At 48.5% G+C, this 23,906-nt stretch overlaps 1 protein-coding gene across 1 annotated transcript in view; it reads right to left on the bottom strand.

Annotated features, from left to right (window-relative positions):
* The window catches only part of AJAP1 (adherens junctions associated protein 1), a 68,996-nt gene extending 56,568 nt beyond the window's left edge, over positions 1-12,428 (bottom strand). The window contains exon 1 of the mRNA XM_004385100.1: positions 11,623-12,428. Coding sequence (XP_004385157.1) covers positions 11,623-12,427 — 805 coding nt within the window. The 5' untranslated portion in view covers position 12,428. The remainder of the gene's footprint in view (positions 1-11,622) is intronic.
* Between the last annotated feature and the right edge of the window lie 11,478 nt (positions 12,429-23,906).

Raw genomic sequence — 23,906 nt, 5'->3', positions numbered from 1 at the left:
GTCCCTCCTGATAACGTGTCGAAAGTACGTGAGACACAGTCTCGCTATCCTTGCTTCTAAGGATCCTTACAAGAAAAAGGGCAAAATACCTGCTGTTGGAGGTAAAACAAGATTTTCCAAAGCAGTCTTCTCATTAATGCCTTGTGCCTTCTCAACAATGAGCTCCACTGGTCCTCTCCTGACTGTGCAAGAACATCAGTCTTAAGGACAAGCTTCAGGGCTGATTCTTCATTTTCCTAAGGATTTTCCTTCTGTGATATCCTCATTCTCATCAATTTTCCTTCTCTACTGGATCCTTCACATAGCAGGCCAACATGGCTCCACACTCCCACATTAGAAAATAACAAGACAATTAAAAAAAACACCTCTCTTTAACCCCTCTAGTCCTATCATCTTCTTTTCCTTTTCCCCTTCACAACAAGACTCCTCGGATATTTGGCCCCACTCACTATCTTCACGTGCTCCTGGTTTCACTTTGGCCCACCCAGCAGGTGGTGACCTGACCCTTGACAAATGCCATAGTCACCTTTGTTCTCATCTCCTCTTGGATCCAGGCTTATCTTCATGACATCTTGATGCTTCAGGCAGCATGAGTGGTCAGGCAGGGCAGTAATGGGATGGAAGCCCACCATGCCCTAAAGTCCATCTGGAATCATAGATACGCCCTGGTCCAGGAGTCAGGAGGCCTGGTCCTAGTCCCCGCTCCACTCACCACTTTGAACTGGTGTCTTAGCGTTTTTCAGCTCCAGAAGCTCCCTGTCCCCTTCCTCGTGTGGCTTAGAGGACAAGCAGGAGTTAAGCACATGTTTGGCAAATGGGAAAGTGCTCTACAGGCCACTGAGAGACAGGACAGTGGGTGCAGGGGACAGTTTGGAGCGAAGTAAGCCTTCTTCTTTCAGTGGGCATGTGGTCTGTATTCTCCAACCCACATCCCCCTCTCCCAGTCTAAATGGTCAGGACAGTGTTCCCACACACCACACATAGGGGCTGTCAATCTTACACAACCTGGAGGGTTTCTGATTGTCTCCGGGGTAGGCCTGGTGAGAACTGAGGTTCTCCAGGGTAGAGAGAGACTCCGATACAGCTAGGATTGCACTGACCAGTGTTCTGATCGACTTGAGTGGAGGCTATTAAAGGAGACAGACCACAAGTGGTGTTTCTGAACACGTACTGTTCAATCTCTCAAATGCACCTGTGCATGTATTTTACAGGCCTTTAAGTTCAACTGTTGCTGTTGTTGTTAGCGGTCATTGAGTTGACCCCCAACTCACGGCAACCCTATATACAATGTAACCAAATGGTGCCTGGTCCTGTGCCATCCCCATGATCAGTTGCAGATCAGCCCATTGTGATCCATAGGGTTGTCATTGGCTGATTTTTGGAAGTAGTTTCCCAGGCTTTTCTTCCTAGTCTAGAAGCTCTGCTGAAACCTCTGCTGAAGATCCACCGTAGGTGACACCACTGATATTTGAAACAGTGGTGGCATAGCTTCTAGCAGCACAGCTATACACAAGCCATGACAGAATGACAAACCGACAGATAAGTGGCGGATGCACTTTCAGACTCAGTTAATGTTGCCTAAAAACTCACCATGGTGCTCAGCACTATGCGCTCAGGGCTTTCCAAGTGGGTGACACATTCAAGTCTCAGAATGGCCTTCCGAGGTAGAAATTACTTCCCAATTTTGCATGCAAAGAAGATGATACTCCACGCGGTCACGTAGTACAGCCAAGGACACACAGTGGGTGAGCAATGGCGGCCAAGTCCTGAGTTCGAGTCTCGGCCAAGGTAAGCACTCTCTCCACTGGCCCCAGCTGTCCCAGGCTTGGTCTCCACTCACCATCACTGATGTATGGACATTCTCCCTGGTGAGTTAGCACCTGCCCCATGACAAACCTGGCATCTGCACTGCTGAAGGAAATTTCTGGAAAGGGAAACTTGACTCCTCCATTATCGCTGATCCTCATGCTCTTGCATCAGACTGCAAGATGGAGGTCTGTAATAGTCACTGAACCACATCGGAAGAATAGACCCAAGGCCCTGTCTTCATTTTCAACCAGATGGTACATCTCCATCACGTGTCTGCTTGTGATTTTAGCTATGTCTCCAGGACTGGGGCGCAACCAGCTGGGAAGCTCTGGAGCTTTGCTTGGAACTCATCTGCTGAAAAGGTGAGGGCAATGCTTCTTCCACAGGGATATTCACATGGGACCATTTGAAATTATACATCTATAAGGCAGGGATCCATCACCTATCCGTCAATTACTTGTACTGTGGTGGCTTGCGGAAACCCTGGTGGTATAGTGGTTAAGAACTACAGCTGCTAACCAAAAGGTCGGCAGTTCAAATCCATCAGGTGCTCCCTGGAAACTCTATAGGTAGTTCTACTCTGTCCTATAGGGTCACTATGAGTCAGAATTGACTCGAAGGCAATGTTTTTTCTTTTTTTTTGTGGTGGATTGCATGTTGCTGTGATGCTGGAAGCTATGCCACCAGTTTTCAAGTACCAGCAGGGTTACCCATGGTGGGTAGGTTTCAGTGGGGCTTTCAGATGAAGACAGACTAGGAAGAAAGGCCTGGCAATCTCTTTTGTAAATTGGCCAGTGAAAACCTTATGGATCACAACAGAACACTGTCTGACTCACTCGCTTTGGACAGACACGTCATCAGGTGAGATCAATCACTGGAGGAGGATGAGACGGATTGGCATAATAACTGCAAGGATACACGCAAACATGCCAGCAATCGTGAGAATGGTGCAGAACGGGGCAATGTTTTGTTCTGTTGTCCATTAAGGTCACCATGAGTCAGAACCAACTCAAGGCAGCTATCATCATCATCGTCATCATCATCATCATCATCATCATCACCATGAAGGCAAGGATGGTGGAGGGGCTTCTCCTAGCACAGGAGAAAGGGCAACTTCTCACCCCAACATTGTAGCCCTTGGGTTGATTCTGTTTAGCTCTAATATCCAGGCCCACAGCCATCTCCCCTGTCTGATCCCAGAACCCGCCTGTGCACATAAACCACTGCACTCACTGCCCCACACCCTGAGAACCACGAACTACTCTGGGAGGGAGGTAAGAGGCCAACCTCTCTGGCATTCTTCTTATGCTGATGGAAAAATGGGAAGGCAAAGGCTACCAAGGCCCTTTTTCTAGCTCTTGGTGAATAAGCACTGAGCTCACACATTCTGAGGACTGTTAGAGCTGAAGGAGGGGCCTCAAACAGTTCTCTTTCTTCTCCAGAATCTATTTCCAGAGGGGAGAATCTGGGAGGTGCAAACGGTTAACGTGCTCAGCTGTTAACTGAAAGGTCAGAGGTTTGAGTCCACCCTCAGGTGCCTCAGAAGAAAGGCCTGATGATCTGCTTCCAAAAAGTCAGCCATTGAAAACTCCATGAAGCAGTTTTACTCTGACACACATGGGGTCACTATGAGTTGGAGTCAACTTGAAAGCAACTGTTTTTTTTTTTTTTGGTGGTGGTGGTGGTTGTTTTTGTTCCAGAGGCAAGGAGACTGAGTCTCCAGGAGCTGTGAACTGTCCCCTCCAAGGCTGCTTCCTGCCCCAGCTCCCTCTGGAATCCAAGTCTCCTGGCATGTGGCAGCACCACCCTCCCCACCTCTATATTCTGCTCACCCTACCCACTCACTCACTGCCCCCTACACTCTTCTCTGGCCAGGCACACCCTCCCCAAACCCATGGCTTCATTCACCACTCCGAGCATCTTGACCTGACCCTTCCTGCCTGAAATGGCCCCACCTCCTTGGACTATATGTTGTCCAAATAATCAATGAGTGACTGACTACGCGGCAACCTGTGACATTTCCTCTCCTGCCCTTAAATGCCATTATCTCTTCGGCAATGTTGTGTCCTTGTTTGTCTTGCTTACTCAAATATATTCTCAAAGATGGCAAGGGGCTATGTTTTCCACCTCCTCATCCCCCACTCCACTTAGATGGCATTTGAGATAAACTAAACGTAGACTTGATGGTTCATTGAGCAATTGATCAAAAGACCAGAAACCCTAAAAGCGGTCTTCTCGATAGAGTCAAATCAAAACTCTAAAAAAGGTTTTCTATCTGATAGTTAATCTTGATGCTTAGAATCCTTCCCCTGTGAGTGGATGAAAGCCATAAATTCAATTCACCAGATATAAAATCGATCTGCTACCAATCCAGTACTTAGTGAAATGCAAGACGTAAGGGAAGACAAGCTCTACAGAACCGTGTTTTGTGTGGTCGTATGGTTAAAAGGCCCCTGATGGTCTCAACTCCCCGGTAACCTGGGCAGCCGGCAACCCCACCGATCACCGTTAAAGGAGAGAGGCTTCAAGGTAGAAGGGAGGTGTCAATTATGACCTCTTCCTACTGCAAACTTCCAAAAAGAATGACAAGCCCAGGCAGACCTTGAGGGCCTGGTGAGGAAGAGAGCACAAGAGAGTTGAGCTCAGCACCATCCAGGTAGAAAGCGGCTTAGACAGGCACCGCGGTTGTGCGAGAATTAAAGAACCTTCCCTGATCCCTAATGAGCTCTCAGAAGGAGAACGAGGTCCTGGGGGAAACAAAGTCGCTTCAGAAGCACTAAATGCAATAAGTTGGAGCAAGGAGCATGAGAAAGGGAAATAAAAAGAAGCTAGCGGTCGCATCCTCTCCAGAAGAATTAAAGGCTGGCTTTAATGAGTTGGAGCTTAGTTATCCATTCGGTCTGAACACGACTTTGCTCAGCAAAAACAGAGGGGATGCTGATGAAAGTGACCCAACCACAGGTTACTTCCCGAGACCACAGGTCGCAAGAATCACCATGTGGCATCCATTCGTAAAGTCCCAGTTAAGACCCTAAAGATTCGCCTCACCGTCTACAAAGTTGAGGATGGTTAGCAGAGCTTTGAATGCTCATTTGTTCTTTGATGCCTTTATCCCATTTAAGCCGCTCAAAACTTTTTGAAGTTCATGAGTCATTTGCTTCCAGTATCTTTAAATTAAGGACAGATTCAGTTCCCTTGTAGCAAATAGCCGACAACTTAATTAAAAGGGGCTCAACACTTAGACTGCCATCTCAGCTTTCAACAGAAGGGAAAGGAGCGTGTCTCCCCATTACATCTGCTTCTAATTTCCTTCCACTCTGATTCTGGTCTTTAGAAAATATTTCATCATAATGAAACTGCTCCCGAGGTTGGCTGGCCTGTATCTTTGTTCAGGTCAGCTGACAATCAGGGTGAAGATAAGATGACACCAGCCTGTCCCTTGTGCTTGCAAAGAGACACACCTAAAGGACACTGACGTCCTCCCTGTGACAAGGACAAAGCAACTTGAGAAGCATCCTTTGAAATGCATGAGTGAATTCCAATGTCAAAATTACCAGGCAGGACTGGAAAGGCATTATAGCCATCACATCCTTGAGCTGCTGTGTGTCACCAATACGTGACTGATCTAGATGAGAACAAACCTTGAATAGTTATGGGGACCTAAAGGGCTTCAATGCCCCCTTGCTGGGGCACCTTCTGGGACATGTGACAATGAACAGCTGGAGAAAGCGCCAGTTCATCTCAGCAGGGTCATAAGGCCCAGGTGCATGGTCCAAGTAGGTAGAGACCTGAGAATGGAAAACATCAGGCCCAGGGAACCTTTACTGAACACCAACTGTATACTACGCCCCAGGTGTTCCCACAGTAGACATATTTAGTAACTGAAATCACTTGGCTTGAATCTCCCAAAGCTCACTTCACGAATTTTCAGATAAAAGCCCAGGAAACGACTCTCTGTTTTTCTCTTGGGAGATTCTGTGATTGCAGATTCAGAGCATGACCAGCCAGAGGGCTGTCGGAGGAGCTCTGCACCGTGGGATGCCCTCCTTCCTGGGTCTCAAGTGAACTCCCGACCGGGCTCACATTCACTCTCTGTCAGCACCCGTGGGAGGCTGGAGCACAGTGCCTCTGTGAGCCTGCACAGGAGATTTTCTATCCCAGGTGGCTCCTGGCCAGCACCATCCACACCTCTGTATGGACCACCAAGGTCAGGGGACCTCATCAATGACCTCATGGAATGACCTCATTACAGAACAGCCGAACATGGGCAGCAAATCATCACAGTGATAACAATCACCATCATCATCATCAACATCATGGTCATCATCCCCATCCTCATATCATCATCAGTATCAATGTCATCATCATAATCATCATCATAACCATCATTATCATCATCATCATTGCCTTCATCATCATCACTTTAAGAGCAGCTAACACATACTGAGCAGTTGTTATATGCCAGGCACAGCATTATCTCATTTAATCTTTATGGCAATATTATGAGATGGCTGTATCTATTATTCCCATTGAGGCAGAGAGAGTACAAGTTCACACAGCTAACAAGAGGTGAAGCCAGGAATCTGAAGGCAGGCAGTGGGACTCTTAACCACTATACTAAATGACAACAAATTTCCAAGTTATTTCACCTGCAGGGCGATTTCTGAGAGGCATTGTGTGTAACATTCTTGATGGATTTCAGAGTCCCCAAATCATCAGCAACCTGCCTCTTTGATGCCCAGCAATACCTGTGCTACAGACATACAGGAAAACGTGGCAAGACCCTTCTAAATACTTCTCTACGGAAGCAAAAACAAAACTCGCAGATTCCAAAATCTGATTCCAGTAATCCTTCCCTCTTTTGACAGCATGTCTGATTTAATGAATTCTTCATGTCACTTCCTAAAACCTATTTCTAGATTTAAGTCCCTCCAGTAGTGAGTGGGCAAAGCTGGATGTCTGAAATGACAAGTCTCCTGAGTCCCTGGAGACCTGATCTCCCCTAGAGATCAGCAACCCTTTCCTCAGGACCACTTTTGCTGGGTATAAAAATAACTAACATGTATGGAGATTCTTAGTTGGCAGGCATCATATTTTTTGCTCTGTGTTGATTCATTGAATCCTCATAGCAACCATTTAGGAGAGCTATTACTTATTTTCATTTTGCTAATGAAGAAAATGAGGCTAGGAGACAAAATAACTATTCCAGGAACATTCAGCTACATATGGCAGTCTGGATTCACACCTTGATCTGCAGTCTCAAAGTGTCTGCTGTTAATGACAGCACACACAGCCACCCAGACCACAGCTATGTGATCCCCTTAGACCATTCTTACCTCCTTAACTTCTGTCCGGTATGAGTGATGGTGCTCACTTTCCACAAAGATCCAGTGACTAATATCTACATCTAATGGCTGCCAAGATAAAGAGGATACACAGGAGGTCAGCCCTCTGCTCCCACCACCCTTCCACCCAGGTAGACTTTAACAGTTTAGTTCCCCCAGACAGGCCCCCACCTTAGAGTTCAGATAAGCCAATTAAGACACCTGTAGCCCAAGCAAAGAGGTCACCTTCCTTATCGCCTCTGCCAGTTCTTTCCAGTGTCTAACTTGAATTGCTCCAGCTTTGGCTCTAATTGCCTCAGTGCTTGGGTCTAACTCATTTATGTCATAACATCTGGGCTGTGATGAAACCTCTTAGGAGAATCATCCTAGCATTTCTCTCTTCCTTCTGCTTGGCCCGGAAACTGAGACCGCAGCCGGCCCTTAATGAAGGCTACTGTAAGCTGCCATCCTCCTTTCTCTGCAGACCGGCATCACTTCCCAGAATTAGCATTTCTCTGCATTCGAAGCACATGTACATGTTTTCCTCCTTTTAAATTTGTTTTGCTAAACAAATTAATCTAGCACCAGATTATATTATGAAGGACCATAAATCTTTTCCAAGATAAGCATCTGTCAAGTTGGATTAGTAACATCCAGTGTACTGTGAATTAATTTGCTAAGCCTTATAATGCTGTCCCGGGCATTTAACTTTAGTAATAACAAGTGTAATTTGGAATAAATGGGAACTTGTTTTCTCATCCATGTCTATATAGTAAGTGACGTATGCAGAGGAGATGACAGTAAATGACTGTAGCACTAAATTCCATTACGATGATGGCTTGGGGGTTTATTGAGGGAAAAACAAAAGCTTTGTGAGCTGCGTGAAGGCGCCTAATGTGGAGATGATGAACTGCGGGGCGTGTGTGTATGTAGATTCCTGGAGAAGGCTACACAGAAGACAAGGTATCACAGCCTCCACATCCTCTCCTGGGATGCCCCCAAGTGCATGGCTTCCATCCAAGGGGCCTTGGCATTGAATGGAGCTAGGTCTGCTTTCATAGATATACTACTCTCTAGAGAAGAGAAACTCAGAATAACAACTGCAGGTTCTTGCCCAGGTAGAGGAAGGAAGTCACTCATGGGCTTGAAAAAGCCGCCCATACCATGCATTATGGATTGAATTGTGTCTTCAAAAAATGTGTATTGGAATCCTAACCTATACCTGTGGATGTAATCCCCTTTGGTAATAGGGTTTTCTTTGTTATGTGAATGAGGCCATATCAGAGTAGGGTATGTCCCAAACCTACTCCCTTCTGAGTTATAAGAGCAGCAGAGACACAGAGAAGCGAGCATAAACGGGGAAGACAGATGCTATCTGAGGATGGAGGCAGATGAATCTACAAGCCCAGGAACTCCGAAAATTGCTGACTACTAGAAGTTGAACAGGAGCCCTGGTGGTGCAACGGTTAAGTGCTTGACTGCTAAGCGGAAGATTGGCAGTGTGAACTCACCCAGGCGCTCCACGAGGAGAAAAAACCTTGCAATCTGCCCCTGTAAAGATTGTTGTTGTTGTTGTCAGGTGCCGTTGAGTTGGTTCCAACTCATAGCCACCCTACGTACAACAGAACGAAACAATGTCTGGTCCTGTGCCATCCTCACAATCATTGTTATGCTTGAGCCCATTGTTGCAGCCCCTGCGTCCATTCATCTTGTTGACGGTCTTCCTCTTTTTCACCTAGAAAACGCTATGGGGGAGTTGTACTTTGTCACATGGGGTCACTCGGAATTGAAATCTACTCAATGGCACACAACACAAAAACAGAAGCTGAAATAGACAAGCAATGACCTCTGCCTAAAGCTGGTGCCCTGAATTCAGACTTCCAGCCTCCTGAACTGTAAGACAGTAAATTCCTGTTATTGAAAGTCACCTACTTGTGATACTTACGTTACAGCAGCAGTAGGAGACTAAGACACCATGGAACCCACCCAACCATTGACTGACCATGGCCTGCTGCCCAAGGGTGCGAAGGGCCCACGACCAAGACTCAGCATCTAAGAGCAGGTGTAGAGTTGGCATTTCGAATTTAATGGGAACTGTGTGAGCTATGCAAATGAGCTGTGAGGAGAAATTCTCTTCCTTCCCTTGATTCTGAAGATGATGGTGGGACCCGTGGAGCCCCAACCCTTGAGGGGGCAGAGGAGCGGGCTGTGTGGGAGCCGCGTGGTGTCCCAGCCCTTCTGTGCTGAGACCCTGAAGCATGCATCCAATTTTACTAAGTTAGCCAATTCACTGCTTGTCTGGAATGTACATGCATGGATGCCATTGGAGAACTTCTGAGTCACTGAGGTGTGTGGGGCCACTGCCCATTAACACTCCTCTGTGTCCCCTAGCCTACTGTGGAACCCAGCACACGTCAATGGATACCGGTTCAGTGACATGCTTTGGCCTGGGAGATTTCAAGGGCTACTCCTTTAGAATATACCATCGACTGCCAGAAGAACCAACAAATCTATCTTGGAAGAAGTACAGCCAAAATACTCATTAGAAGTGAGGATGGCGAGACTTCGTCTCACATACTTTGGACACGTTATTAGGAGGGACCACTCCCTGGAGAAGACATCATGCTTGGTAGAGTAGAGGGTCATTGAAAAAGAGGAAGACCCTCAACAAGATGGAATGACACTGTGGCTGCAACAATGGGCTCAAGCATAACAACAATTGTGAGGATGGTGCAGGACCGGGCAGTGTTTCCTTCTGTTGTACACAGGGTCGCTATGAGTCGGAACTAACTCAATGCCAGCTATCAACAACAACAATTCCTTTAGAAGTAACTGGAGAACAGGGCCCAGGAGAAGAAAAGAAAAAGAAAACTGCATGAAAGTAGGCATTTAAAGTCCAGGGATCGTAATTGGCCTCATGTATCTAGAATAACAGCGACAGAAGGACAGGAGCCATTTGTTCTGCTCTGCGTCCTCCAAACACCCTCCTAACCCATCTCCAGGGAAATGACGCTCCACAGCCTGAGTCACTGTTGCAAAGCACCAGTTAACCCCCTGGAAGTCTTCGTTTACATGGCCTCTTCTCTCCTGTTCTTTAAGGCAATGCCTCCTGGGCTGTTGTGGACTGAACTGGGTCCCCCCAAAAAGACATGGTTAAGTCCTAACCCTGTACTTGTGAATGTGACTCTGGAAACAGGGTCTTTGAGGATGTTCTCAGTTAAGTTTATATGAGGTCATACTGCAGTAGGGTGGGACCTAATCCAATCTGAGTGGTGTTCTTATAAGAGAGAAGAATGAACACAGAGAAGACAGACAAAGGAAGGAAGGTCATGTGAGGATGCATCTACAAGCCAAGCATCGCCTGTGGCCACCAGAAGCTGGGAGAGACAAGGAAGGATCTTGCCCTAGAGCTTCGGAGAACATGGCCCTGCAGACGTCATGAATACTAGACTCTTTCAGATTTCTGGCCCCAGAACTGTGAGATAATACAATTCTGTTCTTATAAGCCACCTAGTGAACTAACACATGGGCCAAGGTCAAGCTGGTGGTTTCCCACTATAGGGCCCACACTCTTGAAGCTTCCAGAAGAATCCACATGGTCCCTTCAACTCCCTCATGAGATGTGCCCACATCCTGCCCCTGCAGAAGTTCTACGGTTCTGGAAAACATGGCTCTGTGCCCATCAGGGTTCAGCCAGTTCCTTACACAGCATCATAGGGGGCACGGTGCTCACTAGGAAGGGGAGTACCTCATCTCTACAGCATCATAGTGCACAGTACTCACTAGGAAGAGGAACACCCCATCCCTGCAGGATCAGAGGGGGCACAGTGCTCACTAGAAAGGGGAATATCCCATCTCTACAGCATCACAGGGCACAGTGCTCACTAGGAAGGGGAGCACCCCATCCCTACAGCATCATGGAGGGCACAGTCCTCACTAGGAAAGGGAGCATCCCATCCCTGTAGCATCAGAAGGGGCACAATGCTCACTAGGAAGAGGAGTACACCATCCCTGCAGCATCATGGGGCACAGTGCTCACTAGGAAGGGGAGCACGCCATCCCTGCTGCAACATAGGAGGCACAGTGCTCACTAGGAAGGGGAGCACTCCATCCCTGCAGCATCATAGGAGGCACAGTGCTCACTAGGAAGGGGAGCACTCCATCCCTACAGTATCAAAGTGGGCACAATGCTCACTAGGGAGGGGGGCATCCTATCCTCACATCCACCAGCCAGAAGAGCCTGCTGCTCCTCTCCAGAGCACAAGGCATAATCCCAGTGCACACGTGTGTGCAACTTCACGAAAAAGTACCATCTCCATCTCCCCCAAGGTGACATACCCCAACTCCTGGCCTTCTGTTCTTAGCTCTCCCAGTGAGAAATGCAGTCACAGAAAGCAGCACCAATCTGGGCACATCTCAGCATCCCCTGATACACACCCACACAATATACCACCCCCACCGTGCCTGACCCAGACAAAGATGGCCATACCTGAGGTCTCCCCCAGAATCCTCGGGGGCTGGATGTCTTTCCCGTTGTTGCTGGGACTGGTAGAAGGCGTCGTTGTGCTGATCCCCACAGGGATCCTATTCCTGGGGTCCAGGGACTCTGTGAGCCCCTTAGTCTGCAGGGTCACGAAGGTGGCCGTGGTGGTGGTGGTGGTGGTGGTGGCAGTGGGGGCCACCGTTGTCTTGCGGGTTTGTAAGATGGAAACTGTGGTGGGGCCGTACACCCCTGGAAATGTGTTGGACTCGAGGGCATCCTCCTCGCCCGTGGGCCCCCAGGCAATGAACTCTGTCTCCGTGGTGGGCCTGCTGCCTCGGAAGTCAAAGCTGCTGAAGCCGCCCCCCTGCAGGTGCCGCCTCCCCCTCCTCAGGAGGCTCTGCTGGTCCGTGGCCCCGCTGCCTGCTGCAGAGGACGAGGACGTGGACGAGGAGGCCAGGGAAAAGCTGGATCTGGCAGTGGCCAGGGATTTGGCGAGACTCCCTCTGGGCACGAGGGCAGCTGCCTGGTCTCTGTGTCTGTGCGCCCGTTTGGCACGGGGGGTCTGGAGTTGCCCGTGGGTCCGCTCCATGCGGGGTGGGCGGGGGCTCCAGAGAGGGGCGGGCATCCGCGCAGGCTGTCCACTCTTAAAAGTCCACAGGCGCGGGGGCCGGTGCGGCGGGCGCGGTAGGAGCCGGAACTCGGGGCCCGGGCCCAGGGACTCACACACGGGGAGCTCCATGGCGAGCTGAAACATGGCTATCAGTATCCAAGCATGGCTTCCAGTGGAGCAGCCCGGCCAGCGGATGGACATGGAACTGCGCAGAGAGAGAGAGAAGGTCAGTGCGGGGACCCGGCAGCGGGCGGTCCGCGGCGGGGGCCACCTTTCTCCCCCACCACTAGGACAAAGAAATTTTTCTTGTAATGAAAGCTAACCCTAACTTCAAAAGGGAAAGCGAAACCCCTCATTACTTTACTTCAAAGGCCCACTCAAGGCAGTCCACTAATCAGCACCTTAAAAGAAGAGCGCTAACTGCCCAGATTTATAAAGAACTGTTGTCTCCTGCCCCTCCATACCTATGCTTCATTTTTTTTCTTACAACATGCTTCCAGGGCACAGAGGTGGGTGATAAATGGATAGTCCATTTCACGGGAAGGAAAACTGAGTCCTGCAAATTCCCCTGACAAAAAATAACTAGCTGCTATTGAGTCGACTGTGACTCACAGCAATGCCGTATATGTCAGAGTAGAACTGTGTGCTCAATGGGGTTTTCCACGGTTGATTTTTCGTAAGTAGATCGCCAGGCCTTTCTTCCATGGTGCCTCTGGGTGGAGTCTGACTTCCAACTTTTCAGTTAGTAGTCCAGTGCTTAACTGTTTGCACCACCTCGGGACTCCTATTAGCTTTGACAAGGTGATCTCAAGTATCTTCCAGCCCCCATTCCTTTTTTGAACTCATAATGACATTAAGGTTCCATGAGGATATGTGGTAAGTAATGGACAGAGCGGTGGACACGGCCTCAACCTCCCATTCCCAGACCAGAGTCTTTTCTTTACATAATGAAACTTTCCTCCCTTGAGATGGTAAAATAAAAAAATGACCCGGTGTTGTCAAGTTGATCCAGATTGCTGGTGACCCCATGTGTGTCAGAGTATAACTGTGCTCCATGGGGTTTTATTGGCTGTGATCTTACGGAAGCAGATCACCAGGCCTTTCATCTGTGGTGCCTCTGGGTGGCCTTTCGGTTAGCAGCTGAGCACATTAACCCTTTACATCACCCAGGGACTCCAAGGTGGTGGGATAGAAGCCCACTAACTGCCTTTCCCGAGGCAGGGAGTTTGGAAGGGACAGGAGGTCTCCACTCTCCATATGGCCACATCTCTGGCACGACATGGCAGCATCCAGGACAGGCATCCCCTGAGCACTGACCATCTGCTAGGCGCTTTGCAACACCACTGTCCCCACTCCCCAGGCATCTGAGTCGAACATGCATGTTTTAAAGCAGACATGTTGCGCTAAATGCCACACACAGGAAAAGCTCCTTATCCTTGGCCTCTTCCGGGTTTTACTTGGGGAGGCGAGATTTGCTCTGGATAACCTGAACATTTATCATCGCACCGACTCTGCAAAAGTGTTTGTTCTGTTGACATTTCTGCTTTTCTATTTATCTTCGGTGACAATGTTCTTTGAAGCCCCATTATCCACCTCCTCAGCTCCAAGGAAGGCTGGAGAAAGGGCAAATCCCCAACCCGGCCAGCGAGGCAGCGGCTGCTCCCCAGCCCAGTTCAGCTGCAGGGGAGGCATGGAGCTGGGTGCAGCAGTGTCCTGGGGCCCCCGGACCTTCCATCCAGTGCAGCTCAGTCACCGGCCTGAGGTGAGCTTCCAGAGCAACAGAAGCCATGAGAGGCACGTGGAAACCGTGGCACAGCAGTGAGCCCAGTGGAGGGGTGTGGAAGCTCCGGGCCCACGCGCCTCTCCCACTGGCATAGCTAATTGAGCACTGATTCTATGTGTCACTCAAACTCAGTTCTTGTCACCGACCTCCCGTCTGAAAGATAAAAGGAACCCAGAAGCTTTAATGACAGCTGTGCTGGAGGTGGGGTGGGGGTGTTCAGGTGTGCTGAGCTGCTTGTCCTGTCATTGCACCTGTGAGAAGCCACTCAAAACCAGGCCCATGAAAACAACAGACTCAGTGGTTTCTCTGTATGAGGCACTTCATGGTTTTAAAAATGAATAAATTACTCTGGGTAGGTGGGTGTGAGCGTGGGTGAGCAAGTGTAAGTGCGTCACTGTGAGTGTGTGATTATGTGAGTGTGTGTCAGTGTATCAGGCAACGTGAAATTGGGCATAAGTGTGTGAGTGAGTGTATCTGTGAATTTGTGTGAGTACTGTGTGAGTGTGAGTGTGTGAGCGAGTGCATGTCAATGTTTCTCAGTGTGTGTGAGTGCACGTGCGAGTGTGAGCATGTGTGCAAGTATGTGGCTCAATGTGTTGGGAGTACATGTGCACTGTGGATGTGTGGATGTGAGTGTGCATCTGTATGAGTGTTAAGGTTTTTCGGTGTGTGTGTGTGTGTGCATGTTTGAGTGTGTGTCTGCACGAGTCAGTGTTTTTCAGTATGTGAAAGTATGTGTGTGAGTGTGTGTGGGTGCCCCTCCACGTTAACACCAGCCTGGCCATTGATACCTGGACTGTGCTGGTCCCTGCGCGCTTGTATTAATGAGCGTTAATTACCGAAAAGGACTAGCCCCCGAATAACCAGGCCCGGTTTTCAATCAGAAGGAAAGTGCTTCGCTGCAGAACCCAGGAGCGCCTCATTACTTTAATGCCTCTGTTTCTGCGGGTGCGCGCTTTCTCGGCACAGAGAGCGGCCAGTGCTGCGTGGCAGTATTTAGGTCAACGAGAAGTCCCCATCCGCACACCGGCAGTACACAGGGCAGTGCTCGGTGGCCAGAAGGTGATCCAGTCAGATCAGAGCCATGGTTTAGAGCCAGCCATTCCGGGGCGGGGGGCTGGGGGAGCTGGACAACCACCACCCTGCAAACCTGGGCGGGGGTCCAGCCGCCAGGGTGACAGAACCTACCCTAGCAGGTGGGGAGCACAGCCCAGAGGGCATCAGCAGGCATCGGCAGGCACTGGCGGGTACTGGCGCACAGACAGAAGGAAGAGCAGCCACGCGCAAACCCGCCCACCATGGGTCCTTCAGAAATATTGCCCCAGGAAATGAAGCGCACCGCACCTGCACCTCCTGCGCTAGCCTGCCTGCCCAGCAGAACTTCACAGGCAGGGTATCTCTGTGATTTTTCACCAATCACGAGCTGTAATTGGATACCATGGAAACCCCCTCATCGCCAAATCACCCAGCTGTAGTGTAGAAACCCCAACCGATGGAAACTGCGGGGGGAGTTGGATTTGTTTTTCCTTTCCCAGCCGGGGTCTTCCTTTGTAACTGATGGATGTGCTCAGACAGGGAAGGTAAAGTGGGTGAACGGATGGGGAAGGACAGAGAGAGGCCCACCCACCCCCAGCAGCCAGAAAATGCTGGGTCAGAGGGGACTGAAGGAACTCCTCATGGGGAGGTCGGGCTGATCCCATGGCCTGCAGCGATCCCACCATGGATCCCCTTGCAGGGGTGGAAGACCCCAGGCCCTTTGCTTCACCGCCCGGAGAGAGGCTGCATTTCAGAGCAAGGGGAATCCGACCCATCTGCAAGGGCTACATAAGTGGTGCAGGCACCCCTCCCCTCACCTCCATGGTGGCTCTGAAACCAGGCAGGGCCCCTGGGCACTCTTGTCTCTGAAGTCTCAGCCACAGGGCGGGGGACCACTAGCGCTTCCCCGTTTCCATGGTTACATGGTTCTGGGAGAGCCACTCACAGGCCCTTCATCCTAGGGAGGCATCTGTGGTGCACCAGCCACTGCCCAGGAGGCAGCAGATTCTACCCATCCACAGAAGACAGGCCCTCAGCGGCCGACGGGCCCACTACCGTCAGGGCCAGCAGGAACATGATTGCCAGGCCCACAGAGCAGGCAAGGGCTGCATGGGCTCCCCAACATTCCAGGGCATCCACAGGCCTTTGAAGAACATGCCACCCACTCCACACCCACTAGATGGCTAGACGAATAAAGATAGACAACACCAAGTATTGGTGAGGATATGGAGAAACTGGAACCCTCAAGCATTGCTGGTGGGAATATAAAATGGTGCAGCCACTGTGGAAAACAGTGTGGCAGGTCCTCAAAAAGTGAAACAGAGTTACCATATGACCCAGCAATTCCACTCTTAGGTATAAACATGTCCACACAAAAACTTGTATGTGACTGGATCGTAGCAGCATTATTCACAATAGCCAAAAGAGGAAGCAACCCAAAATTTCCATCAACAGATGAATGGATAAAATGTGGTCCATCCGTACAATGGAATATTATTAAGACATAAAAAGTAATGAAGTTCTGATACAGGCTACAACATGGATGAATCTCGAAAACATCATGCTAAGTGAAAGAAGCCAGTCACAAGGGACCACGTATTGTGTGATTCCATTTATATATGAAAAGTTGGAAATAGGCAAATCCCTAGAGACAGAAAGCAGATTAGTGGTTGCCAGGGGATGGGGGAAGGGAGGAATGGGGAGTGGCTGCTAATGGGTACTGGGTTTCTTTTCAGGGTGATGAAAATGTTCTAGAACTAATAGTGCTGATGGTTGCACTATCTTGTGAATGTACTACAAGCCACTGAACGGTGCACTTTAAAAGGGAGAGTTTCATGGTATGTGACTTCTATCTCAATAAAAATAAGAGAACATGCTGGAAAGTGGGTGTGTGCAAAGATAGTGGGGGACCGACATGGTGCTGCATGGCATCGTGTCCTCACCATGGACCTTTGTGCTAGCAGGTGGGATGAGGAAGGACCAGAGGGCAGCATTGGCCTCTCTGAGCTGCAGGGACATTGCAGGGAACATGTAATTGTCAACTGTCCCCATCAGTCCACTCGGCCCTTGTTGGGATTCAGTGGGAGTGGGCCCGCTCCTTGCTTTTGCTCCAGTAAACCCTTCCCCACGCCCTGTGGAGGGCAGGCCCAGTGGGGCTCTGCTCTTTGTTGGGTGGCCACCTAGCCCCTACTTCCCAAATGAAGAGCCAACTCCCTCAGCCACCCCCCGCCTAAGTGCTTCCACATTGGGAACGGTTGCTCCGTCTCCTTTTATTTTCTAGTTTTCACCTTTCGTGCTATTTTGTCACTGAAATTCTTATTGAAATCTTTTCCCAAGAAGAGTTTAATAAGGTTCAGTGACTTGAGATTCAATTCACCACCTTCTGTATATTTTCTTCACAGAAGAAAATCACTGCTAACTAAGGGAGATGAAGACATCTCTGCTACTTAAGGGTGTGCCTTTCCCTGAGTGGGGATCGTACAGGATTTGCTCCTTTGAGCTGCTGGCATCTGACTTGCTGGCCACCCAGGGAGGTGGCGCTCAAGGTTGGGGGGGGGGGCGCAGGAGCAGGTCCTGGGATTTCACCACCCAGTGTCATCCTACAGTCCTGAGAGCTGGGGGACCTCACAGGTGTCCGACGGGGCAGTGACAGCACTCCCCAGAGCAGAACCCAGAGCTGGATGCTGGAGGAAGACCCCCCAGGTGTCTGCTCACCACACAAGGCACAGTGGGAGCAATTCTACACCTGGTGACAAAATTAGCCTGTGCTTGGGCTCGTTGCTTCCATTCCCGAAGCCCAAGGATTTCCATTGGTCATACAAGATGGTTGGAGCAGGTGGGGTTTGAGAGTTGTTATGATTGAATCGTGCCCCTCCAAAATATGTACCGGGATCCTCACCCCTATACCTGTGGATGGGATCCTGTTTGGACATAGGGTTTTCTTTGCTATGTTGATGAGGCCATATCAATGTAGGGTGTGTCCTAAACCTAATCATTTCTGAGTGATATAAAGAGCAGCACAGACACAGAGAGGCGCAAGCACAAATGGAGAAAGATAGATGCTATGCAGAGATTCCAAGGAACTGAGGAATGCCGGGGCTACAGAAGCTGAGACAAAGACCATCCCTCAGAGCCAACAGACAGCCTTCCCCTAGAGTCATCGCTCTGAATGTGGACTTCTAGCCTCCTACACTGTAAGAAAATCAACTTCTGTTCTTTAAAGGCACCCTCTTGTGGTATTTCTGTTACAGCAGCACTAGGGTACCAAGCCAAGGGTTTCCTCCACACCTTCTAAGGAGGCCCTGGGCTTTATGATAAGTAATTCACAGGATGCAGCCAGCAACAATTCAGAGGAAACAGGCAGAAGATAAAGAGATATACTTGTTCCAGGATAAAGTTGGCTTCTTGTGAGTCCATCTTCCATTGTGGACCAGCCCCCTCCTGGTCCCCGACTCCTGACATGGATGTCCATTCACCTGGTGCCCAGGGAACCTGGGATACCCCCACTGTGTCCACCTCCCCCTTCTGGCAGGACATCATGTCCAGACACTTTCTGACTCCCACAACACTCCAGTCAGTTTGTTTAAATAAACTTATTTTAGAAGAGTTTTAGGTTTACAGGAGCATTGTACTCTTCACCCTATTTCCCCCGTGTTAGCATCACTGTGGGATATTCATCATAACTAAGGAACCAACACTGGTGTCTTACTATTAACTAAACTCCACGATTTATTCAGATTTCACTTGTTAGTTATAATTGGGTTGATTCCAACTCACAGCAACCCCATGTGGGTAGGGTAGAGCTGCTCCATTGGGTTTTCAAGGCTGTGACCTTTCGGTTAGCAGCCAGGTGTGTTAACTATTTGCACCACCCAAGGACTCCTGGTAAACAGAACATAACTTTTAAAGAAAGGGAAAATATCGCTCCATTATCCACTATCAAAACTGTTTGTACCAGTCGATTCCTTAGATCTGCCCCATTCTGTTCCATCAGGCCTGCCTGGCTGCCAAGCAGCTGAGTTTTAAAGAGTTAAAGGAAATGTCGGTGGTTCCTCCCAAGAGCATGGGCTGCACTTGGTAACCTGTATGGAAAAAAGGGGAAGTAACTTTACAGTGGAGAAAGCTGGCAAACAATCTCATTCAAGTGATCAAGGCCAACATTAACAATGATAAGTCATGTGGACAGAAAGCACCCTTGATATGATGTGATGAGAATGGCACTTTAACCCTGTGGTCTTCCTCCCCAAAACCAATTGTTGTTGTTGTTAGGTGTTGTTGAATTAGTTCCGGCTCATAGCAACCCATGCACAACAGAACAAACACTGCCCGGTCCTGTGCAATCTTCACAATTGTTGTTATGTTTGAGCCCAGTGTTGCAGTCACTATGTCAGTCCACCTCTTTGAGGGTCTTTCTCTTTTTTGCTGTCTGTCCCTCTACTCTGCCAAGCATGATGTCCTTCTCCAGGGACTGGTTCCTCCTGATGACATGTCCAAAGTATGTGAGACAAAGTCTCATTATCCTCACTTCTAAGGAGCATTCTGGCTGTACTTCTTCCAAGACAGACCTGTTGGTTCTTCTGGCAGTCCATGGTATATTCAGTGTTCTTCTACAACAGTATAATTCAAAGGCATCAATTCTTCTCCAGTCTTCCTTATTCATTGTCCAGCTTTCACATGCATACAAGGTGAATGAAAACAGCATGGCTTGGGTCAGGAGCACCTTAATCTTCAAGGTGACATCTTTGCTTTTTAACACTTTAAAGAGGTCTTTTGCAGAAAATTTGCCCAATAAAATGCGTCATTTGATTTCTTGACTGCTGCTTCCCTGGGTGTTGATCCAAGTGGACCCAAGTAAAATGAAATCCTTGACAACTTCAATATTTTCTCCATTTATCATGATGTTGCTTATTGGGCCAGTTGTGAGGATTTTTGTTTTCTTTATGTTAAGGTGTAATCCATACTGAAGGCTATGGTCTTTGATCTTCATCAGTAAGTGCTTGAAATCCTCTTTACGGCAAGCAAGGCTGTGTCATCTTCATATCTCAGGTTGTTAGCAAGTCTTCCTTCAATCCTGATGCCCCGTTCTTCTTCATATAGTCTAACTTCTCGGATTATTTGCTCAGCATACAGATTGAATAAGTATGGTGAAAGGATACAACCATGATGCACATGTTTCCTGATTTTAAACCATGCAGTATCCCCTTGTTCTTTCCCAACAACTGCTCTTGTCCTTGGAACCCTGGTGGTGTAGTGGTTAAGAGCTATGGCTGCTAACCAGAAGGTGAGCAGTTCGAATCCACCAGTTGCCCCCTGGAAACCCTACGGGGCAGTTCTACTCTGTCCTATAGAGTCACTACGAGTCAGAATCAACTCAACGGCAATGGGTTTGGTTTGGTTTGTTTCGGCCTCTTGGCCTATGCACAGGTTCCTCATGAGCACAGTTAAGTGTTCTGGAATTCTCATTTTTCACAATGTTATCCATAGTTTGTTATGATCCACACAGTTGAATGCCTTTGCATACTGAATAAAGCATAGGTAAACATCTTTCTGGTATTCTCTGCTTTCAGCCAGGATCCATCTGACATCAGCAATGATATCCCTGGTTCCACATCCTCTTCTGATTCTGGCTTGAATTGCTGGCAGTTCCTAGTCAATGTACTGCTGCAACTGTTTTTGAATTAAGCATAATCTTACTTGCATGTGATATTAATGATATTGTATGATAATTTTTGCATCCCATTGGATCACCTTTCTTTGGCATGGGCACAGATACGGATCTCTTCAAGTCATCTGGCCAGGTAGCTGTCTTCCAAATTTCTTGGCATAGATGAATGAGCACTTCCCGCGTTGCATTCATTTGCTGAAACATTTCAGTTGGTATTCTGCCAATTCCTGAAGGCTTGTTTTTTGTCAATGCCTTCAGTGCAGCTTGGACTTCTTCCTTCAGTACCATCAGTTCTTGATCATATGCTACTTCTTGAAATGGCTGAGTGTCGACCAATTCAATTATTTTTAGTAAAGTGTCTCTGTATATTCCTTCCATCTTTTTTTGATGCTTCCTTCGTCATTCAACTTTTTGCTCAAAGAATCTTTCAGTATTTCAACTCATGGCTTGAATTTTTTCTTCAATTCTTTCAGCTCGAGAAATACCAAACATGTTTTTCCTTTTGGTGTTCTATCTCTAGGTCTTTGTACATTGCAGTATAATACTTTACTTTGTCTTCTTGAGCCACTCTTTGAAATCTTCTGTTCAGCTCTTTTACTTCATCGTTTCCTCCATTTGTTTTAGGTACTCTGTGTGTCAAGAGCAAGTTTCAGAGTCTCTTCTGACATCCATTTTGGTCTTTTCTTTCTTTTCTGTCTTTTTAATGGCCTTTTGCTTTCTTCATGTATGATGTCCTTGATGTCATCCTGCAACCTGTCTGGTCTTCAGTCATAAGCCTCAGTCTAACCATGAAGAAAACATCAGATAAGTCCAAAATGAAGGACAGTCTACAAAAAACCTGGCCAGGACTCCTCAAACTGTCAAGGTCATCAAAAACAAGGAATGTCTGGGAAACTGTTACAGCCCAGAGGATCCTAAGGAGAAATGAAGACTAAATGTCATGTGGTATCCTGGATGAAATCCTGGAACGGAAAAAGGGCAATTAGTCCCTGGGTAGTCCAAATGGTTAAGTGCTCAGCTAACACCCGAAAAGTTCGGGGGAACCTTGGAAGACAGGCCTTGCCATCTACTTCCGAAAAATTAGCCACTGAAAACCCTAAGGAGGGCAGGGGTTGCCATGAGTTGGGGCAGACTCAATAGCAACTGGTTGGTTGGTTCAACTTACTAGGGATTTCCGTGCTTTGGGAAACATATGGGAGTTTGCAGGGAGAAGCCTGAGCCCCTGAGCCCAAGAAGGAGCCAAGACGGCTCTTCTGCTCTTCCCATGCAGGCAGAGAAGAACTGGCTACTAACATGTGGTTTCTCCCTAGGGAGCTGAGGGAGGCCTGGGAGGGAAGAAGTAATGAAGATATGTTCTCAGAGCATTTTCAGCAATACCTTCTCATAAAACACAGCAGTTTATTCTGCTCTTCGCAAAGACAAAGAGGGTAAGAGTGGCAGGCTTGGGGTCAGGCAAGCTGGTTGCTCCTCTGAGAACAAGCCCCAGTCCAAGAGGCTGTCATTGAAGGACGCTGGTGACAACACTCAACCCTTGACCCTTGGAAGGAGTAGAACTTCAGGCGTGGACTTTCCCTCACCATTCTGTGTTCTTCCTAATAAAATGTGCATTCTATCATGAAGATAAATTCATGGGACACTAGATCTTGGTTGTCAGTGTGGAAATGGACCAATTATCTCAAGCTCTCCTCTGACTCCATAGTCTTCTCAGTTCTCTGAGACCACTGCCTTTGACTCATGGTGATTCCATGTGTACAGAGGAGAACTGTGCTGCATAGGGTTTTCAAGGCTCTGATTTTTCAGAAGCAGATTGCTGAACCTATCTTCCAAGGCACCTCTGGATGGGTTAGAACCCCCAAGCTTCTGGCTAGTAGTCAAACTCGTAAAGGTTTTGCACCACACATAAAGTCACCATGAGTTGAAATCAACTTGACTCAACAGAAAATAACAATTGCCTTTGAGAGAGAGAGATACTATCATCCAAACCAACACCCTTCCATTTCTTCTCCCCATCCACAAGAAGTCTGATTCCTCAGAAAGAACAAGTTCACAAGGTCACCAACAAGATGGCGCAGGGTGTCTTCCTGCTGAGTAGAGTCCATGAGCAGAGACCACCCTCGCTGCTCGGGAACATGCTGTCTCACAATCTTGATCCTTTAGCCTTGGCTCTGGAAAGGAATATCCACTTTCTTCTGGAAAGCAGTCACTTGTTCAATTTTCCTAATGAAAAAAAATTAGTCGTGCTTTGCTTTAATGGTATTCTCAGCCTGATGTCGTCGTAATGGCCTGTCAGAGTTGCTCCTCGCTCTACCTTATGATTTAATGTGATTAAAAACATCCCGCCCTTTCAGGAAGGGAGTGCCAGGTTGCCTAGAAGGTTTTCATCTTCAGTTGCCCCGTGGGTGTCAGGCGAGCACATGATATTTGACTCTAGGAGAAAGAGCAGGGTATGAATGATTCATTTACTTTGGATAGAAAGCACCAGTATAAGAAGGCTTTCTTAAGCCCTATCCCAGAGTCTCCGGCTACTCTCCTTCCCTGGAGTATATGGGTCAGCCTCAGGGTGTGGGGATCTGTCTTAGCACCCCTCCTCTTCTTGTTGTTGTTGTTAGCTGCCATAGAGTTGGCCCCCAACTCATGGGACCCCTTGAACAACAGAACAAAACGATCCCAGTCCTGCACCATCCCCATGATGGGTTGCAGACTGAACCATTGTGATCCATAGCGTTTCCATTGGCTGGTTTTCAGAAGTAGACTGCCAGGCTTTTCTTCCTAGTCCATCTTATTCTGGAAGCTCCACTGAAACTGTTCAGCATCACAGCAGCACACGGGCCTCCACTGACAAATGGGTGGTGGCTGCACATAGGTGCACTGGCTGAGAATCGAACCCAGGTCTCCAGCATGGAAGGTGAGAATTCTACCCTGAACCATCACTGTCTCCTCCCAGAGAGCAGGTGTAACTCTGCCCCTCAGTCAAGGCCCAGATAGTTTCCTCCTACCTCTGGGAGGTGGCTCAGAGCCCGGGGGGATACCAGGCAGTACAGAGAGGAGCACCCAGGCCACCTCTCCTCTCACTAGCCCAACGGCATCTGCCTGCTCAGGAGCCAGGTGAGGGACCAGCGAGCGGCCAGGGGAGGAGCTAGCACCTGTGGGAAGGATGTGCTTGGATATATGCCAGTGCCATTGTCACCAGAATGCGA

Source organism: Trichechus manatus, unplaced genomic scaffold (assembly GCF_000243295.1).
Source record: "Trichechus manatus latirostris isolate Lorelei unplaced genomic scaffold, TriManLat1.0 scaffold00133, whole genome shotgun sequence".
Lineage (NCBI taxonomy): Eukaryota > Metazoa > Chordata > Mammalia > Sirenia > Trichechidae > Trichechus > Trichechus manatus.
This window is presented reverse-complemented; position numbering and strand designations above follow the sequence as displayed.